The sequence below is a fragment of the Pogona vitticeps genome, chromosome 7, assembly GCF_051106095.1.
Source record: "Pogona vitticeps strain Pit_001003342236 chromosome 7, PviZW2.1, whole genome shotgun sequence".
Lineage (NCBI taxonomy): Eukaryota > Metazoa > Chordata > Lepidosauria > Squamata > Agamidae > Pogona > Pogona vitticeps.
The window spans coordinates 13,038,028-13,063,095 of NC_135789.1; the positions used below are offsets into that span (position 1 = coordinate 13,038,028).

The 25,068-nt window shown below is 50.0% G+C and overlaps 3 protein-coding genes across 11 annotated transcripts in view; 2 read left to right on the top strand and 1 right to left on the bottom strand.

Annotated features, from left to right (window-relative positions):
- The window catches only part of ARHGEF18 (Rho/Rac guanine nucleotide exchange factor 18), a 41,209-nt gene extending 38,557 nt beyond the window's left edge, over positions 1–2,652 (top strand). For all 8 annotated transcript variants that reach the window (XM_072977893.2, XM_078379026.1, XM_078379027.1 and 5 more), the window contains 2 exons: positions 288–410; positions 492–2,652. In XM_072977893.2, coding sequence (XP_072833994.2) covers positions 288–410; positions 492–643 — 275 coding nt within the window. In that variant the 3' untranslated portion in view covers positions 644–2,652. The remainder of the gene's footprint in view (positions 1–287; positions 411–491) is intronic.
- Positions 2,653–2,860: 208 nt separating this feature from the next.
- Positions 2,861–6,330, bottom strand: PEX11G (peroxisomal biogenesis factor 11 gamma). Its single transcript, XM_072977903.2, has 5 exons — positions 6,215–6,330; positions 5,263–5,454; positions 3,958–4,136; positions 3,815–3,865; positions 2,861–3,344 (listed from the first exon to the last, which is right to left on the bottom strand). Exons 1-5 carry the CDS (start codon positions 6,290–6,292, stop codon positions 3,131–3,133), a joined length of 714 nt encoding a protein of 237 aa, XP_072834004.2. The 5' UTR covers positions 6,293–6,330; the 3' UTR covers positions 2,861–3,130.
- Positions 6,331–6,359: 29 nt separating this feature from the next.
- Positions 6,360–25,068, top strand: part of MAST3 (microtubule associated serine/threonine kinase 3) — a 91,302-nt gene continuing 72,593 nt past the window's right edge. The window contains exons 1-2 of one of the 2 annotated variants that reach the window (XM_072977899.2): positions 6,360–6,533; positions 7,353–7,508. In XM_072977899.2, the coding sequence (XP_072834000.2) occupies positions 6,523–6,533; positions 7,353–7,508 (167 nt within the window). In that variant the 5' untranslated portion in view covers positions 6,360–6,522. The remainder of the gene's footprint in view (positions 6,534–7,352; positions 7,509–25,068) is intronic. The other variant, XM_020781017.3, reaches the window with a different exon arrangement.

Genomic DNA, 25,068 nt, shown 5'->3' on the forward strand with positions numbered 1-25,068 from the left:
GCTATTGTCTGCTGGAGGAAAGGCCCTTCCACCCTGGAGCAACAGGCCCCTTGTGGTGCCTCTGGGCCGGGCTCAGTTCTGGTCGAGGGAGAGCAGGAGCAGCAGGCGGTTCCCCGGCATCCGGCCTGCAGGGAGCGCGCTTCCTGGGAGGTTGCCGGCCATGTTTATGCCGTGTGAAGCTCTGCAGGCTTTAAAAGCCCTCCAAGACTTCCTTGGGGTGTTGAGTACCCCTCCCCACTCCCGCTCCCGCTCCGGCTGTGAGTCTTGACCTCCTTTTCTGCTTCCAGCGTCGGGAGACCTGAGGCCGCTCCTCCCTCCCAGGATGGCCGGCAAGGAAGAGGCTCTGGCCCCCGGCCGGCAATCCACCAGCCCTGTCTTTTTGCACAACCAGAGCGTGGCCTTCCCACCAGGTAGGTGCCATCTCTCGGGCAGCCGGCACAGCTGCCTCGCCCGCCTTGGTGTTAACCCTCTCCTCTGCTTCCTCCCTGCAGACCCATCTGGCGCCATGGAGAGCAGCCACCCGGTTGGGGGGCTGGCCCTGCCGCCGCCACTGCCCTCCACCAACCTTTTCAGGCCCAGCAGGGCTTCGAGCCCAGCGCCTGCCCTGGACGACACCGGCAAGGAGGACGTGATTTTTTTCTGACCAGCACCAAGAGACATCCTCTTTTCTTAGCCCGGATCGGGGCCTGGATTCTCTGCCTTGCCCCGGTCGGCTTGGTTGGCAACCGGGCAGGCAGGTGTGTACCCCTGGAAGACTCTTTGGAACAGGCGGGCAAGGGTTTTGGTGCTCTCTGGAGGTGGGGCCCCAAGGCAGCCGCCCGTGTATCAACGGCAGCTGGGCTTCGCCAGTCATTCTCTGCCGGGCGGACAAAGCCGAGCGGGACCTCTCCGGGTTTCTGAGGAGCCCGCCTTGGATGGCTGCAGTTTTCGACCACTTGGGGCCAAAGGGAGGGCCTTGGGTACAGTCCATGCCTCTCACCCCCCCCCCTTGTGGGGCTTGTGCCGGTTTGAGAGGCTGAAGGCTTTGTTGAAAGGGGACCAGAAGGCGTGGGGCCTGGGGGTGTGTGTGTGTGTCAGCCCTCCCCTCCTCGGCCATTCACTCGCACAAGGTACCTGGCCATCTCCCCACTGGCTGTGCTTCCTCCTCCGGCCAGAGACTGTGACGGCGGGGCCCCGGGCCGGCGGCTGGACTCCATGCTCCCTTTCTGACGAGATGAGACGACACGGCAAGGCGCGGCATGGCAGAGCCAGGGGTAGGCCAGAGAACAGGACCCCATCCGGCTACCCGGTCTTCGGCCCTGAGCCACAGGGGAGGGAGGGAAGACCCTCGACACCCAGCCGCCTCCAGAGTTCTCCTCGGTGGTGGCCGCTGCCTTCGGCCCTCAGCATCCGGCGACAGCCTTGCCGCTGGGCTTCTGCTGCCAGTCCGCCCCAATCCAGCGAGAGCCTGCCTGCCTGCGCCGAGGGCTCTCCTGCCTTCCTCCTGTTGCCTTCTCCTTGGCCGCGCCCGAGGGATCTTCCCAGAGGGGTTGATGGCTGGGAAGGCGGCCACCCTCCCTCCCGGCTTCCCGCCGTGCTTTTCTTACAGGGCATAAAAGAGCTAGGCAGTTGCTTTTGGGGAGAGGATTTTGAACTGCCACACAACGGAGTGGCCCTGGGGTCCCAATTCAAAGGACCCTGCTCTCCTCCGCACTGGCTTATCAAGAGTCACCCCGACGGGTGTCCGAAACCAGCTTCGGCCCTTGCGTCGTGTCTCTGTCAGGCCCGGACTCTTCACCCCAAATATTTGCACACTGGCTTCGGAAAGGGAAACCTACTCCAGGCGGCGGATCCAGGCCTCTGCCGATGTCAACGGCAGCCACGAAGGATTATGGGTTCCGTCTTAATAACAATCGAACAATAAGAAGTGGTTTCTCTCCCCCCCCCAAAAAAATCTTTGACCTGGCCAGCCAAGGAGCCCCTCGAACCTTAGGGATAAACTCTCTGCCTCTCTCACCTAGACCGCGATCCTGCCTTTCGGCATTTTTCCCCCTTGCTCTCGTTGTGGGGCTGTGTCTCAGCTAACCATTTGTGCCACGCTCATCCTTGTGTTGCTCTATGGGTACAGAAAAAGAAACCAGAGCACTTTAGAACACGGGAGGGGTGTTTAAAACCAGTTTTCCTGTCTTTTTTTCCTTGTCCTCTGTCCTGTGCGAACCGGAAGGTTTCTCAAGAGAAGGAACCGTCCGGAACACGGCTGGAAGAAGTTCTTCTCCGGCCTCCTCGCAGGGGGAGGGAGGCTTCTCAGCCTTTTCCAAAACCCTTGTTGTCATACGCTTGGTGTGCCCTGTGGTGGCCTCAGCCCCCGGAGCGGCTTCGGTGGGTTTTCCGTGGCCTGTCGGCTTCGCCGCCCCAAAGGGCACATCCTGGCCGGTGCTGAGCAGCCACCCCTGGTCTCACCAGGGAGGTCCCTCTCCTTATGTTTATTTGTGAAGTCGGTTTTTTCAGTGTTTAAATATTTGTCAGACTATTTATGCACTACTGTAAGGATTGGAAAGGGGGTCTCAGCAACCTGGAGACCATGGCAGATTATTAGTATTTTTTTTAAATGCAATCGTTTCTCGAACGCAGGATGATTCAGTGAATTAAATCAACAATAGTGAATCTTAAAAACTGTCCGTCCTCCGTTCTTTTGAGCGGGCTTGAATTTTCTTTAACATAGCAAATCCAGCTTTGCGCTGAACAGAGGGGCCCCAAACACACCTCGACCTCTGTCCTCGGTAGGCCCCCCACATGTACAGGAACACCCCCCCAAAAAAAATCGTCCATGATTTGGAAAAGGTTGGGGACCACTGCCGTAAGGCCAGACCAGGGCCAGGAATGGGAAATTCTCTTTATTACGTTACTAAATGTGTTTATTACTGGCTCAGATTGTTAAACAGGATGAAGCGCCCCTCAGTCCGCTTTGGGGCGCTGACGGGCTGCCGTTCTGGCAGGGAAGGGAGGTCAGCGGATACGGGTCCTGCGGATGCCGGGGACCCAATGGCAAAACCCCTCAGGAGGGTGGCAACCTCTCTGAGAGACAACCCCCTCCCAGTGGGCACCGGAATCGCCCCTTCAGAAGCCACCGTCCGTCCCTCTTCCCCGGGGGTCACTCCTCGTGCCCTTCAGTGTCGTAGGTCAGGTAGATCCCGAGGAGGGAGGAGATGCTTCCCAACAGGCCCACCAGCCACGGTGGGAACCGCCCAGCCCACAGCAGCCCCGCAGGCATCCAGTGGACAGCGTTGGCGAGGTCAGCCAGGTTGCTGAGGACCGTCAGTGCTTCCGCCTTGGCCCGGGCCCTCGTCTTCCGCGAGGCGGACCCGCTGGAAGGAAGGAAGGGGAGAAGGATGATATTAAGGTGGTTGGTTGGCAGCTGCCCCCCTTGGGTTGGGGGGAATCTCCTCGCACCGGGGACTTGACTCATGACAGGAACCAACCAACCCAGCCTTTTTTTCCCCCCCTGCTGGGGGGGGGGGAAGCTTGTTTTTAATAGGACTCAGTGCCAACGATCTGGGCTCGAATTTCGGACTCGGCCCCAAAGACTTGCCGGCCTCCCTGATTGGAGAGTTTAGGAGGTGTGGGTCATGAATTTCTGATCCCGGCCTGCTCAGCGCCCACCATCCTGCAGGCTGGTGCCAAGGGCAGGGAAAGGTGGCAGGCAGCTGGGAGGGGTTTCCTTTGCCTTGCCTCCCAGGTGTCACTGGTACTGCCTGCACCACTCTGGCCACTTGCCCACCCTTGAGCGCTGGCATCTGGCTGGGGGCGTGTGGACGCATGGGGATCGGTTTCCTACCTGGGTGGCTTCCGCAGCTGGCTTCTCAGGCGGGACAAAATTCTCAGGGAGCTGCAAGTTTCAAAAGGGAGGGGGTGTCATGGGGGTGAGTAGAGAGAGCAACCCTGGAGCCCTCGATCGCCTGTCCACCTGGGTCTCCTCACCGTGCGATGCCCAGGAGCAGAGAGACACCCCAGAGGGCTGTGCTGAGTGCCCACCACCGGTCGGCTTCGGCAGGAAGGATCCGGGCCTCGGCGGCCCAGGCCACGTGCTCGCAGGGGTAGTAGAGCTGGTCGGCCAGGTTGATGAGGACTGAAAGCCAGCGCACGGCCGCGTCCTCCTCCTGCGATGGGGGGGAGGAAATGAAGGTGCAGCGTGGGACCCGGGACCCATCAAAATCCTGGCTGCGAAGAGGGACAAGGTCTTTGCCTCCTGGAGCTGCTCCCCCCCAACACGGTTTCTGTCCCTGGCACGTGCCATTCGAAAGATCCCGGGCAGCCAAGGAAGGCCTACAGACAGCCGGACTTCTGAAGACCTGGGTCAGCTGCCGGCGGTCAGAGGAAACCCAACCAAGCAAAGTGTACAGCGAACCCCAACGGGAGAGTCTGGTGACCCTCGCATTCTCCTAATGCAGGAGCAAAGAATGGCTCTCCCAGCCCCCCTCCCCCTTCCCGGGGCACCGGGTGACCTCCTGTCCCTGGGGTCTCCCTGCCTCCCCCCTTCCAAAATGCACAGCCTGTCCTGCTGGCTGCTGGAGAGACCATGCGGAAGTTAGTGTCACCGGACTAAAAATAGGAATGTTTGTTTTTTATCATGAGAAAGGGACTCTGCTCCTCATCCATTGGTGCCAAGGCGGGTGGGGTGGGGTGGGAAGCATGTGCCCGCAAAGGCCCTGGTTTGAACCCAGGCATCGGGCCTTCTCTCTTGGGTTGCATTCTGGGCAGTTTTCCTCTCTGGACGTGTGGCTTCGCTCTGAAATCCTGAATGCCAGGATTAGGAATTCTCCCGTCCAAGAAAAGCGCCCGAGAAACGAGCAGCCCGTTCTGGGAGGAAGGACAGCTCCCTCTGTTGGACTTCTGCCCTTCCTGCAGAGGGGTTTTCTTGCTAACTAAGTTTTGCTTTTCTGCAGTAGGACCAACATATCTGCAGAATCCGTATCAGCTGGTTCAATTATCCACAGTCTGAAGACATTAAAAATATCAAAAGGAAAATTCTAGAAATATATATTTCTAAAGATGAAGTTACCAGAATGGGCCATTAGAGGGAGCCAGATACCAGGTTATGTCTCACAATACTGTTTGCTCGTATTCACATTTTTCAGCATCCACGGGGGCTTGGAACGGATTTCCCCACAGATCTAGGGGTCCTACTGTACAGACGCAGATGAGAGGATGGAGAAATCCAAGTGGGCCGGGTTGGGCACCGGGGCCAAACGCTGCCAACCACTGACCAGGAGGGCTTACGCTTACCTGATGGCCCAGCCCGTACTGGCAGCTGTAGGCGAGCATGGAGAGGTCGTCGAAGAGGCGCAACACTGTCCGGCAGTGGCTCAGCTGGGCAGAGGCCGTCAAAAGGCCATGGCCGAGCGGCGACTCCCCCCAGCGACTCCTGGCCACCAAGAGGCCCCCGGCCAGCTGGCAGGCGTAAGAGAGGGTGCGCACCTGGCAGTAGGGGGGGATGGAGGAAGAGAAGAAGGCACAGGGAGGCCACACTGGGGCTTGCTTCCAAACCAATTCTGTTTTTACAAACACTGGAGCTGCATTTATTGGGTTGTTTCTTTTCTTATCTCTAAAGTCCTTACAGTAGGTCCCTCTTATCTGCGGGATTGGGATCTGCTGATTCACTTACCACTTTAAAAAGACTTAGGACTTGCTTTTTACAGAATTATTTTTTGCATTACATCTCCCAGAATCCCCCCAGCCACAGGTGGGGATTTCTGAGAGTCGCGGCTCCGAAAAGCATTTTTAAAATAAGTTATACCCCTATTTGAGCTTTTATGCACATCTTTAAGGACTTTTTAAAAAAATAACTATTTGGACTACAACTCCCAGAATCCACCAGCCAGGTGGGAGGATTCTGGGAGTTGTAGTCCCCCCCAAATTTTTTCCAGAATTTACACCCACATTTGGGCGCTATTTTACCCCACCATGAAGGCGTGATGGCACAGCAGTAAACACCCGACTCGGACGTCCTCCCCATCTGCCTCGGGCGCCAGTGCGCAGGCGCCGCGCTGTTCAAGCCCCTCCATCCAGCACCCCCATGGGCCACGCCCGTGAGGGGCGGGGCATAAGGAAGAACGCGGCCACGCCCCTCGCCCTCCGGCCTGGCGCCCCACCAGCCCTTGCTGAAGGGCGGGTGCGGCCTGTTTCCCCCACCCCGAACCACCCCCGCCACCAGCGGGGGCCCGGGCTTTCTCCTCACCACCCGGTCTCTGCCCCGATAGGTTTCCAGCACCGACACCGGGCCGCTCAGGGGACTCCCTGCCGCCGCCGCCGCCATAGCAACACTTCCGGGTTTGCGGCTTCCGTCCAATCGGCGCCGCCCTAGGGACTGGCGGGGGCGGGGCGAAAGGCTCTGGGAACTCCGAATCCCAGGAAGCAGCGCGCGCGGCGCAAGGCGGGAGGCTCTCGCGCGCCCTGAGGGACAGAACTCGTGCGGTGGCCTTTTGTGTGTCTGCCTGGTTGTACATACACAGTACTGTATACAGTTAATTAGTTTCCCTCACAATTATGAAGAAAAGGTATACTGTATATGCCCAATTATATAAAGCTTTCAAAATATTTATATATTTTAAATTTTCATTTTACGTATTTATATCCCACTTTGCTTCCAGTGGCAGTATGTTTTTAATACACGTCTAATTTATTTTTTAAATGGTGATATTTATATATTGTTTTTAAAATTTCTTATTTTCCCTCTTGTGAGGGCCTCCTTGGGTCTCCCTATGAGGAGGAGAGCAGCAGAGAGAACTTAAATAAATAAATAAGGTCGTTCCTGGACGTTGAATCCTGGCCACGGGATGTCTTTCTTTTGAGGGTAAAATTGCCTAAAAGGAAATAAAAGGCTTGGTGGCCAGATAATCTCCCCTGTCTGACTGAAAAATCTTCACAAATAAGGCCCGTCTTATGGGAAAGTGGTTAGAAAAGGCATCTGATGGATACCCTTCGAGGGTCCAGCCCAGATGGGTGAACAGAAAGCACTAAAAAGCCGTTTTAAAAAAAATCCCTTTCTCGAGGGTTGCTTGAAGGGAACCCTAATTTAGTACAGAGGAAAATAATTTTTAAAAACACCCTATGGTGTGTGTTTTCTAGTCTGTTCCAGGTTCTGTCGAGAAGCCCATCTCGGTCATTTTAAAACAGCATCTTCTGCTTTAAAGGCAGAGAAGCCAACATTTAGAATGGGTTGTGATGGGGTTTTTTAAGCCACCTCTGGACGCGTTTCTCTGGAGCTAAGAACAGAGGCTGGACTGGATGCTTGGTAGGATCCCTTCCAGCCCTGCAGTTCTCAAAGGATGAGAGGATGATTCTTATTCAAGCCCTTCCTTCTCCCTGCTGCTCAGGTGCTGCCGGCCACAGACAACGGACAATGAGGTCCCTCCTCTTCCCTCTGGCTGGTCCTTGATCTCTAGAACGGATCTGGGCCGGGTAGCCCTTCGGAGCGAGAACAGCATCCAAAGAAGGATGGCGTTTCGTGAAACGGGACCGGAACTTGGGGGGTAAGGGAACCGGCTGAGACGGGGCCTGGCAAACCCAATCCGGAGAAGCAAAATTTTGTGGCACCAAATTTGGGCTTAAACGTTATTCTTGTTCTCGAAGTAAGAAAAGGCCTTGCGGCAAACCTTCAAGACAGAGAAGTTTGGTTTGTTGCTAAAAAAAAAAATTAAAGGGAGCATGAAAAAAAGAGGGTGTGCAGAATTTGAGGTATGATCAAGACAAATGTCTGTCCACAGTTTTCCTACACTGTCTATAAAAGGGTGTCACCCTTGGGATTTTCTTGGCGAAAGGTTTGCAATCTGATTTTTCTAGAGGTTCCCTCAAGGAATCTCTCTACTCTCTTGCATGTGTGAAATCCTCAGGACCACAGGGCCTTTTCTTAATTCTTTCTAATTTATTGAAGTGGGAGCTTCCATGGATCAAAAAGTGGTGTTTCGGGCGGTTTATCCAAGGCCACCATGCCTCCTCCTTCCCTCACATTCCCGGCCATCTCCTGCCCACGCCTGGAGCATGTGTATAAATGTTTCCCAACAAATGTAAATATTTATACACATACACAGAGAGAGAGCGAGAGAGAGATACAGAGTGTGCTGGAGGGCTCAGGCTCCGGTCCGTGGACGCTCCTGCCGAATAATGTTTGTTGGTGCTTGAGAAGGGTTTTTATTGTTCTTAGTGCAATCGATTGACACGGAAAGGTTTTAAAATCTGGTATGTAAAGGTGTCCCCCATGTAGCCAGCAAGCAGAGGAGGGCTTGAGGTTCAGGTTTGTTTCGATGGCGACCCTTAACGTTTTTCCCCATATGTCCTGTAGGACAGGTTCTGTGCGGTGAGCAGTCAAAAAAAAATCCCGCTTTGCACCAGTGGTGGGCACTAGAAACACACCAACACATACCAAAAAGGACGGCTCTCTTGTTCCCAGAACTTTGCAGGCCTGACCCCTGGTCTTGGTCACTGTTCAAACAGAGGTTTTTCTGGCTGGGAGATTCTTGGAAACGAAGCCAGAGTTTTGCCCATAGAAGGAACTGAACAGAAAATTGGAGCAGAGGATTCATGCGGGTGGTTGGTCTTACGGTCACCAACCTTGTGACTGGGTGCTTTGTGTATTCAGCCACGTTGTTTTCACCAGTCCCTTTCCCCGAAGAATAAGGGTTTAACCCTGCAGGGATTTCTCCATCTCTCCGCTTTCTTGGTATAAAAGATTTCTCCCGTGGACTGGGGCGCACGTGGCAAGCTTAGCATTCTTTCTGAAATTATACGGCCTCATTAAAACTCTTCGGTTGATGGTTTGGCTCCGGGAGGCACCGCCTGAGCTGAGTCTACCAATAACACTTGGGCTTTGTTTACCACCCTGAAGTGTGTTAATGGGGCACTAGGGTGGAGGATCTTTGCTGGGTGTTTAAGGAATAGTCTTCCATGTCCAGCATCTGTGATGAAAAAGTGGGAAACACGTTGGAAAAGGCGTCACACATTGCTCCAGAACTGGCATGGTTGAAGTCGAAGTACTGTATATTTTCACTACGTAACTGGTGCGATTCAAACGGTGTTTTCCCCGGGCGATTGTGCATGTTTTTTTTTCTACAAAAGGACGGAGGAGAAGTGACTTTGAATAGTTTTCTGGTGACGGTTGTAAGTTGAGACATGGTGTTTTGGGACTGTGGAAATACGCCCCCCACCCCGTGATCTTGTTTATTTTCTTTTAAAAAACAAACAAACCATTGAGTCCAGTGCATGATTGCTTTATTGCTGCATCTGTTTATCGCTAGATTGTCTCTGCACAGCTAAAAAGAGAAAGATAAAAATCAATATAAAAGCGAAACAACTCTGACAAACCCCAGCAGGTTACAGCGTTTCCATGGTATGTGTTTATATTTATTTTGGGGAAGATTGTCCTCCCCTCCCCACTTTTAACAGCCACACAACCCTTTAAAGCTGTCTGGGCAGCATGAGGGCAAACCCTGAAGGGGAAGCCTGAGATGGGCCAGGAAGGCAGAGTAACAAAGGAAGGGGGACTCGAAGTGTGGATTGAATCTCACTGGATTGAGGGCATACAGTCTTTTTTGAACAAAGATACCTGAATAGAGTATGGTTATCCCAGTGATCCCTGCTCTGGAAACCTTTGGCTGGACTACTGCTTTGTGGTCTTTGTAGGGCTGCTCTTGAAGACAGTTCAAAAGCTGCAAACAGCACAGAAGGAACGCTCACCCTAAACCGAATCAAGCCGAGGCAGTTGCATCCTCAGTTTTGCGGCCGAGTCAGTCACAGTCCTTGTTCTGCGGGAGGTGGGGGTGTAAACGTTTTACTGCCCCTCGCCTTCTGCTCCTAAATCCTGTGCTATTAAAAAAAGACACGATCCAGTTTCCACCCACCCCCCCGAAAGGAAATTCAAGCAGAATCTCACAATGGGCAGATTGACGTAAATTCGCGTAATAAAAGCATAAACCAATGCAGGTAACAGCCATTCAATAAATTTACACCTTTGTGATCCACATGGAGAAACAGTCTCATGCGTTTGGAGGTACCAGGACAGAGCGATATATGATAGCGTGTGGGTGAGGGTGCCGGACTGAACTGGAGCGAGCCGGGTTCAAATCCATCAGCCGTCATGACACTCACCTTGTGATCATATGTCAGGTGTTCCGGCTTGCTCTCTGTTTTTCTCTGGCAACGGGAGGGAGACCACGGGCCATCAGGTTTCGACTGTAGTGTTTGTGATTGTATTGTTGGTGTTGGCCACCAGATAGAGTGCTTGTGTTCCCCACCATCGTGGGCACTCCTGATTGCTGCGTGTTCGGTGCGTTGGCTGCTTCACCTGCTTTGCATGGTTTTTGAGAGCCCTGAGTCACCTCCATGGCACCGTCAGGCGGCCGAGGAGGACTCGGGGAAGGAACAACCCTATAAGGACCCCATGATTGTATCGAAGGCTTCCTGTTCTCATAACCACGGGACAGTATTCCTGGGGGATTCGGAGCCTTTCCATGTGAGAACCCTGAATAGGATGACAGCCGTGGTGGTTTTAAGTGGATTAATTGGGTGGTTGAGAGCCAATGTGATGTAACGAACCCGTCAAGTGTCAGACCGGCCTCAGGAGCACTGGTTTCGGATCCTGCTCGGCCACGGGAGCCCATGGCACTGGGGATGGGATTGATAAAACTGCTCCCTAAATATCTTGCATCTCTTGAAAACCCCTTAAAGTCACCTGTAATCAGAAGCAACTTGAGGACACTGAGCGATCGTTGTGGGAGAGGTTCAATTTTTAGAAATATATATATTTCTAGGCTCTTTCTTTTAATAGTTTTAATATTGTCAGACAGCAGATAAGCGAATCAGCGGATACTGACCCACAGAGATGGGGGTCATGCTGTACTAAGAACTGTATGAAGTATGCCTATATTTGCCATTATAAAATGCTTTCGAGTGCGCATAAAGTTCTGTCTGCAAGTTTTGCTTCCCCCCTTCACCAACTCCATCCTGATGATACTTATTTTTAACTTCGCCCTAACGGCAACCTCTGCTTTCTGCCCTGCGGTTGGGTCCCTTATGTAAGCGGGTCAAGGCCAGCAGCCGGTCCCTCCCTCCCTTTCCCCCATTTTGGAGCAAACTGGATTGGACTGAGCGCAGTGTGTCCTCGGTGGAGCCAGTTCCCTCCGAACCCCAAGCCTGAGAAAAAAAGAGCATTTCTGCACCTTAAAAAGATGTTCAGATAAAGTAGAAAGGAAACAGTGACTCAGAAGAAGGAAACGTGGTCTGTGGCACTAGTGGCTTTCATGCAGAAATAGTTTATGCCCAGAGTTCATCCTGGACACTGACTGGTCTACACTAGTTAAAGCTAGTAATTTTGCAGCTGTTCAAGACGCCTTCTTGGTGACTTGCACTTCGTTAATTTGCAGCAATTAATTGCACATTAATGAGTATTCAAACCTGGTTCTCGTTTGGTTTATTTGCAAACTGTAAACCGTCCTCTTTTTTTTTGCTGGATCCTACAAGGACATAAGATGAAGGAAGAGTCCTCTCAGAACAAACTCTGTGGTTTGGGTGGCGTGTGAGATTTAGGGTCGGAGACATGTGGGGAGTTTGAGCTTACATGGAGAGCAGTGTGGTGTAATGGTCAGAGTGCAGACTAAGACCTGGCTGGCTCAGGTGTTGAGAGTCTCTGGCTGCAGAGCCAGAAGCTGGAAATTCGAATCCCCCACTGGGCCTCCTTGACAGGCTGGACTGGATGATCTTTAGGGGTCCCTTCCAGCTGTGTAGTTCTAAGATTATGGTTATGACTCAAAAGATCTGGATTCAAAACTTTGGTTTGCTGTGGAAATTCACGTCGACCGTTGCTGGAACCTTTACGTATCTGTTGTTCAGGATATTAGAAGGGGCCGAGCGCCGGCCCTGTATCCTATCTTTCGGCGGCTTGCTTTAGAAAAGGAGGATTTTTTATTAGGAATAACGTGTCATAGAATAATTGTGGTAAGTCATTTGTTGAAGTCTTCAAACCCTTTCAAATCAACACAAACTAACAGGAGAAAGAATAGCAAACGTTCAGCTTGCAAAAGATTGAAATTATAAAATACTAAAATTCTATATACAATTTAGCGAGACTCTTTGTGGTAAGAAAATGTTGTTCCAGTAAAACCTCACTAGAGGTTAAAACAAAACAAAACAAAAACAAAACACACCACAACGTCACACCGACTCCTGTTTTGTCCAGAGGAAGCGGGTTGTGGATGAGATCCCTCTCTACGTTTATAGTTTCACTCAGGGAAATAAACGGAAAATAAACTAACCCAATCATAAAACAACGAAAGCTACAGAGCAGGAAAAAGTAAACAGAGCTGGATGGCTTGGAAAAAAAGCTGAGCACACACTCCGCCGGGATCAAGTCCCCAGGAGAGCCATGGGAGTTTCTTACGAGTAGACCTGCCTCCGATGGCACGGCACTTAAAGCCGGATCGTTCAAATAGCTGATCAGATTCCTTGGCCTTCTCACGTGTCTCTGGCGAAGAAGTTGGCAAAGAGGAATCCAGAAAGCTCTGGCCGGGGCCTGTTTTGAGCAGAGGAACCACTTTTAAAAAAAATCAAACCGTTTGTGGGGAATGTGTGTGTTTGTGTGTGGTTTAAAAATAGGTCCAGTCAAGAAGTTTTCCTTTTTTTTTAAGCAAGAAAAACAAGCACAGGAAAGTCATAAAAGTAAAATTCTTCCTGTATTCCTCGACTCAGAAAGATCTGGATGGTCTTGAGCCCTGGGGCTGAAAAAAACTACAGGACGAGATAGATCAGTGCAAAGACCTACACCTTGGGGGGGGGATGGGACTCCAAATGCACGGTTACAAGATTGCGGGGGGGGGAGGATGATGGGCTCGGTTATAGTACGAGCGAGAAGGATCGTGGGATTGGTCAGAGTCCAGCTTGAGTCCCATGGTCTTGAAACCGTAAACCCGCGTCCCCACACACTGCACAGACATTAATTTATTTCTGGTGATTTAAACCAGGTTGGGCGTCTGTGCGGCTGAAATGGACTCCTTTCCACCAAACCCCATTGAATCGAGTCAAGCCCATGCCAGCCATTTTTTGGGGGGGGAACCCCCCTCCCTGTGTTTTGCAGCCCATATCCATTGGTCCACCCCCCCTTGCATCATGCAAACAATCAAATCCAAACCGATGTCGGGGATGCTTCCATGCGGTTCTGATGGCTGGCATGACCGCAGCCTGTACATTTTGGCTTTGCAGCTGGGTGGGAAGAGAGGAGGGGATCTTGATGGCTCGGTCAGAGGTGCCGGGCTGTGCTTTGGGAGACGTACAGTATCTGAAACGTCTCCGTGTCAGCTCGCCTGGGCCAGACCAGACCAGTTTTCTGCTTTGCACTGAAAGCCAAGGTTCCCTTGGCGAAAAAAACTGCATTTGGCCTGCTTGAATTGCTGCAATTCCGGAATGAGGGAGGGAGGCAGAAGAGGTTTGACCGTTCCCCTCCTGCTTTGCTCTCCGCTCTAAACTGGGAAATTCACATTTTATATGTGATGTTGGTTCTCGCACCTACAGCTTACGCCCAGGAGCCAATCACACGTTAACCGATAACTAATTTTGGCAGCAGGAGTCCCGTTAGGGCTCCCGAGCCTCAATTCTGGTGGATCTTAACATCTAAAAAAAGAAAAAGGAAAAAAATATAGACTGGCAGATAAAAAGTGAAGTTTACTTCCCTCACGATCAAGGACACACAAAAACAAGCTGATGTGCAAACTCGGGAAGATACAAACAGTTCTTTCTGATGATTTTGGGCGCTACAGGGAGTTGTGATACCAACACCCTGGGCAGGTCTCAAAAAGGCCAGACCAGCTAGAAAGGACAGTAGCGCTGGAGAAAGTGGAAGGCAGTAGGGGAAGAGGAAGGCCTTGAGCGTGAGATGGGTTAACTTATAAAGGAAACCACAGCTTTGAGTGTCTTAGACCCAAGCAGGATGGTTCAGGGAGGTCACTGATTTATAATCACCAGATGGCACCAAACCACAAAGCACGTTATCTTGGGAAGGGTGAGAGAGGCTTTCGAGCATGGAAAAAGGTGGGGAAAGCGGAAGGCAGCAGGAAAAGAGGAAGTCCTAACATGAAATGGATAGACTCCCTAAAGGAAGCCACGGAATGGAGTTTGCATGACCTGAGCTGCCTGGTGAACAACAGGAATTTTAGGGTTCATGAGGTCGCTGTAAGCTGGAAGTGGCTTAACAGCACATCACAAAAATAGGATTCGGAGGGATCCCAGGAACCATCTCGTCCGTTCCCCCTGCTGGGTCAGGAAATGCACATTTGAATTATTCCCGACAGACGGTCATCCAACCTCAGTTGAAAAATGATGTTTCCCCACCTTCTGTGGTAGTCTAGTGCATTAACAAATATCAGGAACTTTGTAATATTTAAGTGAAACCTCCCTGTGATTTGCATCTGTTCTCTCCCTAAGCTTTGAAACAGGAGGAAAAAAAGCTTGCTCCATCCTGCTTCAGGGGTCTGAAGATGGCTGTTCTGTCATGTCTCGTACGTGACACAAAAATGTGCGGAGCTAAAGTAGAGGTAATATTGGAGGTAGAGGTAAAGTAATATTAGCAGCCTTCCGTTCTCTGATTAAATCGAGTGCTGGCAGACCCCTGACTGTGGCTCACCTGGGAGAAAAGACTAAGCTGGAAGACTTACGTAGCTGGGCCTAGCTGGGCCCCAAGTGTTGTGTTCCTGCCCCAGTGCAGGCTGGGAGCTTGAACAGCAGGAAGCTAGGCCCAGCTAGGCCTCCAAGGCTTCCAGGTTAGGCCTTTCTCCCAGGTGAGCCACAGTTGGGTGTCTGTCAGGCAAACCTTCCAGGATATGGAGAATTATGGGGTTTGTAGTCCAAACATGTCAGAAATCCCATCTCTACAATGGAAGTTTCCAGACAGGGAAGGAAAAAACTGTGGAATTCTCCATAGGAGTAAACCATGGACTGGCGTGCAGGATGTAACGACAGCCACCAACCTGGCCAGCTTCAAAAGGGGGCATAGAAAACGCGGAGATCATCCCCTGGCTATCTCAGTGGCTACGAGTCATGATATTGCGCGCCACCTGCAGAATAAGTGGCAAATGGTTGTTCAGGGCCAGTCTGCGGGGAGAATGAGTGGCAGGATGCTGTCTCTCTCACGTTCTCCTTGGGAGCCAGATAAAGCTGCTGGAGAGCTCGGTGGTTTAGGTCTCCAACTGGAGCCAGAGGTTGGGAGTTCGAATCCCCCACTGGGCCTCCTTGACAGGGACTGGACTGGATGATCCTTACGGGTCCCTTCCAGCTCTGCTGATCTATGATGACGACGGGCCAGAGAAGACTGTACTCAAGAGGCCCTCGACTCCCAGCTTCCTGGCCCTTCTGCGTTCCCATCTCCAGGTTTGTGATGGCCTGGAGCCCACCCAGTCCCGCCCCCTCTTGGGCCACTCTCCTCCCTACGGCATGGATCCTGCCCCCTTCTGGCCTGTGCAGACTGGGGCGAGAAGGGCCGGGCCAACAAAACGGATTCCAGCCCGTGAAAACCAAGACGGGCTGCCCCAGAGGTCAGGAAGCGCTCTAAGAGTGCATCTCCCAGAGGATCACGACTCGCCTGCTGAGAAACTGGCTTCTCCGCAGACGGCCGATTCCAGATCCATCCTGTTCGGCCGCCGTGCAAGATGCCAAGATTCCTCAGAGCGGGTTTCTCTCCTTCCCTCCCCTTTTTTCTCTTTCCTGTCCTTCCTAGTAAATGTAGAAGACTTAGTCGGAAGTTCCTGTTGCTTCCGGTCTGTGGAGAAAACCAGCCGCACAGAAGGGCTGCAGTATCCATGGGGGGGGGGTCGGTTCCAAGCCCCCCACCCCTGTGGATGCTGAAGAACGCGGAAAGAGCAAGCGCTTTGCATTTCTCTTTACCAGAGGCTACTTTGCGTAGATACACCCTGGAAATACACATAGATATGTATTTCGGACTGTCTGTGTGTCTAATTGAGTATTTTCATGCCGTGGATTGTCGAATCTGTGGGTACTGATCCCATGGATAGGAGGGCCCTACTGTACAATCTATTTTTTTATGTTCTGATTCTTAGTTGTACCTATTTTTAAAAATCTTCTTCCAAGTCCTGGATAGAGGGAGGAAAGGTGGGGTGTGAATAAAATGGAACAGAATATAGAATTGAAGTAATTAAAAGAAAAGTTAAAAAAAGTAGAATAAATTAAAATAAAGTAAAATTAAATTTAAGATAATATAGAATAAAAAAATTAATTAAATTAAAGAATAAAATAAAAAAATTAAAAAATAACCAGTGGCACGGCCTGCCCAGGCCAGAGTTTCAACCCCAAGAATTCGTCTGCCTGAAAATTTTTCTTTTTTAAAAAATCCTTCTCTGCATCTTGTCCTTATAACATTTTAAACAGCTGGCTCTTTCCAGCCGGATGGGATGATGGCCTGTGTGTTTTGGTTTGCAACACGTCTCTTATCAAAGAAGCGAGGCCAACTCCATACGCTTTACAGGCCTGGGTCTTGTTTTTCACCGACACTTTTGGATTCGGAAAGCGGAGTGTGAGATGTTTACACACACACACACACACACACACACACACACACACACACACACATATACACAGAGTCACTCCACCTGATGGGCTTCTTGGCCGCCCTGAGGGCATGTTTGCAGGTCAACAGCCGTCCCCCTCCTCTGTTGATTTGGCCCCGATGGTTTAATCGCACAAGGTTTGCACTGTCAACATATTTTGCTCGCTTGGTTTAAAAGCGAGGGGTCGCCTGAGGCGAGCAGGAAAAACAAGCCTCTGGCTTGGAGTCCCTGCATGGGAAGGGGGGGGATCCAGATATAATCCCGAGAGCACAGAAGGGTTGGATCCTGCATTGCCAAGAACCAGGCCACCTGGAATAAATGCTTTTCCACAAAGGGGCCAGTGTACAAATCGAAGCAATAAATAAATAATATGTATTCACGAAGCCTTTCATGGCCAGGATCTAATGGTTGTTGTGGGTTTTTCGGGCTCTTTGGCCGTGTTCTGAAGGTTGTTCTTCCTAACGTTTGGCCAGTCTCTGTGGCCGGCCTCTTCAGAGGACAGGAGTAGCACTCTTCAGAAGATAGGAGTTCTGACTCCCGTCCTCTGAAGATGCCGGCCACAGAGACTGGCCAAACGTTAGGAAGAACAGCCTTCAGAACACGGCCAAAGAGCCCGAAAAACCCACAACAACCAAATAAATAATAAATCCATATATAAAGACTGCCTTTCAGGGAGTTGATAGATGCATATATATTCACCCACGGGAGAAGCTGCGCCTTTCAAAATTCACATTTCTGGCCTATTCCTCAGCGGCCCTGGTCTTCGGCTCATCTCTTCCTGCAGAATCGGGGCAGACCCTTTTGAAAACCCCAGGAGTATCAATAGCCATTGCTTTTGTGTGCTTTTAATTAGCTTTTAATATTTTCTTTTAAGGTTGTGAGAGCCCCCTTGAGTCCTTTTAAAGGAGAAAAGTGAGGTGAAAATCAATGAATGAATGAATGCAAATTAAAGGATTCCTGCCTTGAGCAAGGGGTTGGACTCAATAGCCGTGTTTCACCCCCTTGCAACACAAGGAGTCTATGATTTTATTCTCTGATATTTTGAACGAAATTGGGAGAGGAACCCTCTTTTCTCTCTGCTCATCTGGAAAAAGGGAAAAAAGCTCTTTTTTTAGTATGTTGTTGCTGTGGAGCAGGTCCACCTGGTTTCCCCACGAAAATAAAATTGACAATCCTGACTTACGGAGACCCTCTTGACGGTTTTCTAGGGATAAAGAAGTCAGCAGTGGTCCATCTCGTTTTGGGACGCACGCACGCACACACACACACACACCGTGCAGCATGTCCTGAGGCCACGGAGACGCCAGGGACGTGGCCCCACCAGCTCCCCCTCTGAGAGAGGTTGGTCGGCCTGCAGATGGAAAGAGGGCATTGGAACTCCCCACCACTGGCCAAGCACCCAGGCACCCTGACCCATAGATAGACAGGACGTGGTTTCTCCAGGCTTCCCTGGAACCATCGGCCACCAGAGAGCGCTTGAGGACAAGGGGAACGAAAAGCCACAAGGAGGAGTGGACGGGAGGGCCCCCTCATCCCCAGGCTGGGAAATGGGAAGTTGTAAATCAGGACCTTTGGAGGGAAGAGACGCCCAGCCCCAGGGTTGTGTGTGTGAGCGTCAGAGGAGAAGGACCTCCGAGCGGAACCTTGGCCCCGGGAGCAAAGCTTCGAATCTTTTGCTTTGGGAACCAAACCGGGCTTTCCAAAAAGAGACCGGCTGGGAAAGGGGGGGACGTGGGGGGGCAAAAAGGCATCTTTTGAAAGGAAAATGCAATAAAGACTGGGAAGGTGTATGGGTCACCTCTCGGATGGGCAGATTAATTGATTGATTGATTGATTATTTAAAATCTTGGCTTTTTAACCTTCCCTTTCTCCTTAAAAAATGAACCCGAAGCGGCTTCCATTGTTATAAAGGCAATATTTAAAGCTTAAAAACATATGCCTCTACATACTGCACTGGTTGAAGTCTCTGTCTACAGAGTCAGAGGTTTGGAGTTTGAATCCCCCGCCCCCCGGGCCTCCTTGACAGGGGCTGGACTGGATGATCTCAAGGGTCCCTTTGAGCTCTGCCGTTCTAAGGTTATAAAGATAATTTATTCTTATTTTAAAAGAATAAAATGAGCACCACACTTAAAAAAGGTGAACAAAAGCGGATTGATCCAGTTACAAATGTTTGCTGATTACAACCTGCTCCTTCAGATACATCATGGAGTATAATCTTAGAGCTCCAGTTACACAGAGAGCCAGAAAATTTCGTGGGTGATGATGATGGTGGTGGTTAGTAGTAGTGGCATTTGTATGTTTTTGGACTACAGGTGGTGGGATGTTGGCAGGTTAGCAATGACTGGCAAGTGACTGAATTTACCCTGAGTTTGGAAGACAAAATTCCTGTACTGTACTTTGAAGAAATCTCAGATTTTGGAAATACTCAAGAGAAATTCAGCTGGATCAGCGCCATTCAGCGCGGGAGGCCTTCATGGGGAAAAAAATTGGACAGAGCCGGGTCAACCTTGGCTTGTTGATGAGGTCTGCTCTAATTCTGTTATCATCAGCTCCCACCAAAGGCTTGTTACTTCGTCATCCACCCTCCCCCTGGTCGCTGGCTGGACACTGGAAGGTTGGTTTTGGGGTGGACCGTCGGCTTATGTAATGGGTCGGCTTATGTAACGGGGCGGTCTTCTTATCCTCCCGGGTCCGCTTTCATTCCAAGAACGAAATTAATTATAGCCACCGGAATTTGACCGGCTGGGAAGCCGGAACAGACTCTAGAGTCAGAGAGGACCTTTGAATGAAAATCGTCTGGGGGGAAAGAGTCAGATGAGGTTCGTCCCGGGAGGATCTTTCAAATCCTCCGATATGTTTCTTTGCATAATAACAGCGTATGTGCAGAATGAATGACAACCAAAGCCAGAAGGGTTGGCTTTCCTTTAAGACGAATAAATCTATTTTATTGTGAACGTTTGTGAGTTGTCGCTGACTTCTTCACAGACATGAGGTGCCTCACGACTTCTGTTTCGTTTTTGCTCCTGCTGAAAACGTTAAAAGATTTTTTGCAACTTTGCAGGCGGCCTTTAGCAGGAGGGACTTTTCTGGACTGGGGTGACGGTCAATCGGTCTTCCTTCCCTGCCTCTTGATTTCAAAGAGTGTCGTTTCCCCCCCCCTCCGCTCTGTGGCTCTTTCCCTCTCTTTTGAGTCTGTTGAAGCCTCTTGCTGAAAGGAGTCGTGTTGGTTAGTTTGCGGTTTGTTCAGTTCGGTTGGAAGTAATGAAACCATTTATTCTTTCTTCAACAAATGTCTCAGAGCGAATTGTTGAGACAGTAAGTGCCAGTTGATGAGAGAAAGGAACAGACTACAGTATTCTGTGAATCCCTCTGCACTGCTGCTGCACAGCTAGAGGAACTGAACCAGAAATTCTAAAGTCTGCAACATTTTCATTCCGGCAGCGTTTTTCCTCACCCTTTCAGGCTTTGTTTGCTTCTATGGACATTTTACACATTTTATTGCTACCCTGCATACAGTATATTGTTGGCTAGAGAAGATGCATTAGCTCGGAAATAACACCTTAAAATGCCACTCCTCCTTTACAGGGCAAGGCTGTTGCAGTTAATTAACTGTGATTAAACAGCTACAATTTTAATATCAGGATTATTTTTTGCTGAAATGCACGTATTTATTTGAAATTTTAGCAAGGATGCATGGGGGCATTTGGGGCTCTGTTTGTCTGCGATTGTGGGTTTTTAAAAAACCGGTGAGAATAACAGGTTGCTAATGTGTTATATTGCTTAAGATTTGTGAGCCAGAGGTCTAAAAACAACGCCTGACTGAATTCCAACTGTTTTTAGCGGTTGAATTCTTACTCGCCTTGGGCGTCTGTTTTGAAAACGGAACGGCATGATCAACGTATCCCATAACACGTTTGTAGTGGGTATGATAAGATGCGTTTGAGACCAAAACACGAAGCAAATGTCAACAACCGTCGGCTTTGGGGAGGAATTTGTGTTTTACTCACACACACCAAAGACCAAAAAACAGAAGAACAAGCTTTACGTCTGTTTCTCCAAAGGGGCTTTGCCGCAGAGTGGTACCAGCCCTTTTGGGATGGTGCGACCGGCTTGTTTTGGAGTTTTGCACAGAAAGTAAAGCTGAGCCCCGCATTGTGCCTGAGTTTCAGTCAGAGATAGGCCATCGGCCAGACCCACGCCTCTCACTCCGCACCCTGTCCCAACTTCCAGCGTATCGAAACCCAGCCCTGCCCCCAAAGCAGTCAGGATTAAACCCATCAACCCTCCAAGATAGCAAACCCAGCCCTGGCCCTCTCGGGGTCCAGTGGAAACTTTATTTCCCCCATTGTTGGTTGACCTAGTTAAATTCCACGGGCCTGTCTTGGCCAGCCGGGGAATCGAGACAGTGCGCCCTTGGGAATTTATGGCACTTTGATCCTTAAAGTCAACACGGGGGTGGGGGGGTTGTCTTGAGTAAGAGGCTTTGTGCTCTTGGCAGGCAAAAAAACAGGTGGCGCTTTGGGAGCAGGTGGAGGAGAGCCAGATGGCTCCTTCCCTCAAGTCGTGGCCAAACTTGCAGGTGGAAATGGAACCAGACCAAAAGAGGAATTGGAGTACGGAACCCATCGGCCTACAGATGTCGTGGGACTTCAGCACCCATCGTCCCTTCCCTTTGGATCATCCCTCTGCCTCTTGGCAACCCGAGAGACATGCAATCTCCAACGTGTCTCTTGCTTTTCCTTGCCCTGGGAGTCTCCTCTTCTGGCACTATCTCTTGTTTCATTTTGTGCTGCCCCGGCCATCGAGTCACCTCCGACTCTATGAATGAGCAAGTTGTCGTGGCCTCAGCTGCCTTGCTCATCCCTGTTCTAGGAGTCTGTGAAATTTTATCTATTTAATTTGATTTTTCTCTCCGAAGGGGGACCCAAAGCTCCCCACGCTGTGTTGTTTAATTGCTGTTTAAGGGGTTGTGTGTCACCCAATTCTTGAGGCCAGGGTGTCATTTTTATTGCCCGGCTGGCTGGCAGTGAGTCTCTCGGTCCTGTGCTAGGCTTGTTTCTCTGCGGGTGATCCATGCGCTGTTTGCTCCCGGGGCCATGCACGAAGCCGTACCAGTCTGGTTGGTGCTCAGCCTTTGAACACCCAGTGCGCTTCTGTAATTTTCTCTTGAGCCATTGAATCTGCATAAATTTGCATTGCGTGATGCAATCCTTTTGAACAAACAAAGCAGACTGTTTGCAAATTTGGGCCAGGCAGAGATAGCGGGAGGCGGGTTTTTTTGGGTCTGGTGGGCGAGGAAAGGAAAAGCATCTCTCTTCTAAAGAAAAGCCTTAGGGCTTTTTTATTACTATTGTTTAAGTTGCTACATGAGCCTTGAGTTTGTTTAAATTTTATCAACAAAACTACGAGATACAAACACAACATTAAAAAAACAAAGACGGGGAAAAGATACATATAGGTTAATCCTTAAAACAACTCTAAACAACTCAGAAAGGGAAATTTACCTAATACGTATTATTACATCCACCAAGGGACCAAAATTTCCTCCAATTTTTTTTAATTATGATGCCCCATCTAAAATAACATTATCCTTTGAGTTATTAGCGGGAATGAGTCAGGTTGACATGGCTCGTTTATACCTATTTAAAAAGTAACAGTGGCATTTACTCCTTAGTGGCATGTTAATCAGCTTGATAGCACACCAATTATTAAGCTGGCTGGAGAGTTCAGTGGTTTCAGGCCTCTGGCTGCGGACCCAGAGGCTGGGAGTTCGAATCCCCCCTCAGTGCCTCCTTGACAGGGGCTGATCCGTAGGGTCCCTTCCAGCTCTGCCCTTCTAGGATGATGATGATGTGAGCATGGGATCCTCCTATCTCTCCATATTGACTGTCAACATCATGTGCTTCTTTCTAAGTCAGATGGTTTGGCTTTCCCGCACTTGTTTTTCTTCAGACACAGAGAGCCAAAATTTTCCCGCGCCCGTTAGCGAAGCTTTCCAAGCCGTTTGGAAGCATTTTATTGCTCAGTGAAGGTGTCGTGTTTCTGATAAACAGCCGCGTCGTCGTTGTCCCCGAGGGTGTTTCTCTCTGTGTTTTTGACCTTTGTGGCTTTAATCGTGTCTGCTTCCAAAGGCCTGGCGCTGTTGTGATGCTGTTTTGGGCCCGACTCCTTCCAAGGATCTCATGCAGTCACATTTTGGGGAAGTCTTTGACTCAGGTCTTTCCAGGGAACGGAAAAGAGAGGGGGATTGCAGGTACATTTGTTTCAACCATACACACAAATAAATCTCTCTTTGTTTTTACTCCTCATCAGGCGGATTGAACCGGAGTTTCAGAATTTTATTTTGAATGTATTTTGGGAAAGAACTGAAATTTTTATATCCATTTAAAAAGATATTAAACCCCATTTAACTAAAGGGTGTTTTTGCCCCCCCCCCCAAGGTAACCCCTTCCGGTGTCTTTTTTCCCCTTTTTTCCCCCTCTCTGCTCCCAATTTGGAGAGGTTTGCTTTTAAAAGAAACAACCCAAAAAAACTGGGTTCGTTTTTAAACAGAGCGGTACATGAAAGAACAGAATCAAAAAAGCAGTCCCCCCCAAGATAACCCGAAATGAAACAAAAATGAAAGTTTTTGTGACCCTAGTGCTTTCTACAGATTCATGTCCAATTAAAAAAAACACACATACCATGTATTAATGTGTGCAACGGAACCAAGAACCGAAAACTTGACAGATTTTGAAAAGAAAGAAGGATCAAGGCATCAGTGTCCTAATTTTTAGCCATCACCGACTTGGGAATCGCATTTCCAGAGGTTTTATATCCTCCAAGGGAAGGCAGCCAAAGGCCCAGAAGCAAAACTCACAAGTAAGAACTCGGGAACGAGAAGTTTCTCCATAACACCTCGGCCCTGGGTCTAATCCAGCCAAGCTTAAGCAAGTTGAGAAAGACAGAGTCTCTTGGGTCACCCGGCATTCTGCCCGCCCTCCTTTCTGGGGTTCAGCCATGAGGACAGAAACAGGAGTCAAAGACAACCCATCAGCGGAAGAGGGGAATTCTTAACGTGGATAAGCATCTGAGTTTCACAGTCCGGGCTTCTCTCTGCTCTGAGCTTCTACCAACGAGCTGCTGTGGTTTGGCAGCCAGTCTTGAGGGGAGAAGCTCACGAGGCTTTTGAAGCCGGCTGACGGCGGGTTTGTCACTTTCTCTAGTGTTCACACGCTTTCAGCTCTCCTGGGCTCTCTGAAGTCTCTGTTCTGGCCTGAGGATTTCCTGCTAGAGAGTCCTCGGATGTGGCTCCCCCTTCCCTCTTCCCAAGGCCATCCAGCCTGGCTCTGATCGCAGGACACCCAGCCGCTGGCTCTGTAGTCACCCAAACCACTGAGCTATCCAGCAGTTCAGTAGTAAACAGCAGAGCTGGGACCCTCGAGATCATCCAGTCCAGCCCCCGTCAAGGAGGCACCGAGGGGGAATCGAACTCCCAACCTCTGGCCTTCGCAGCCAGAGAGATCTAAACCACTGAGCCTGTTATGCAGAGTTTTAGGGACATGAATATATTGCAGTGGGAGTTGGAGCACCAGGATGCTGGCGGTGGGAATGGACTCCGTGCCCCATGTTGACGCTGGTGTGGGATTGGGCCGATGGGCCACTTTCTCCAATACGGAAAATATGCTCTGTTTTTTTTTTTTTTAGCCTACAAAAAAGATGGGTGTGTGTACACGTCTGTGTTCATGGTTAGAAAACTACAACAGGAAATTGAGATTGTGTCCTTACTTAACACGGTACGCCAGTCATTGGTTAACAGAAGTCCAGGGCTCGTCTTGTACAGGACAAAAGAGTAAAAATAGTAATTCTGCTGTTGTGATGTGCCATCAAATCGCCTGCGAACAAGCGATCTCCCAAATGTCCCCTCCTCAACTGCCCTGCTCAGTTCTTGCAAACTCAAAAGTTGTGTTTTCTTTCAGAGGGTCTATCTATCTCACATGGGAGGGTCTTCCTCTTTTCCTGCTGCTTTCTACCTTTCCCAAGCATGGTGATCTTTTTCCAGTGAATCCTGCCTTCTTAGGAGGTGTCCAAAGTAGGACGGCCTCTGTTTCAAAAAATTTCCTTACTAATTCTATTAGTAAATTGCTAATTTTTAAAACTAATTCCATTGGAAAGTGAAAACGATGAGAGTCTGGCTGCGTCGAACTTTCACTGCTGGTATAATTATACAGTTGTTCACCTCAATCTGCATGCCACTCTCATTGTTTCAAGGGGTCTACGACTATCCAGGGTTGAAGCTAATTAATATTGTCTCTTTAGGACGAGCAACTAGATTTAATTTAAGAATTGCCGTGGTGGTGTTGGGAATAAATAGTATCGCTGCAACTAAAGCTCATTCACATTCACAGACCCACACGGTAGCAATTCTGCACTTTGGTGTCGTTAAAACTGCTGGAGAGCTCAATGGTTTAGGAGTTAGGAGTTCGAATCCCCCACGGTGCCTCCTGGATGG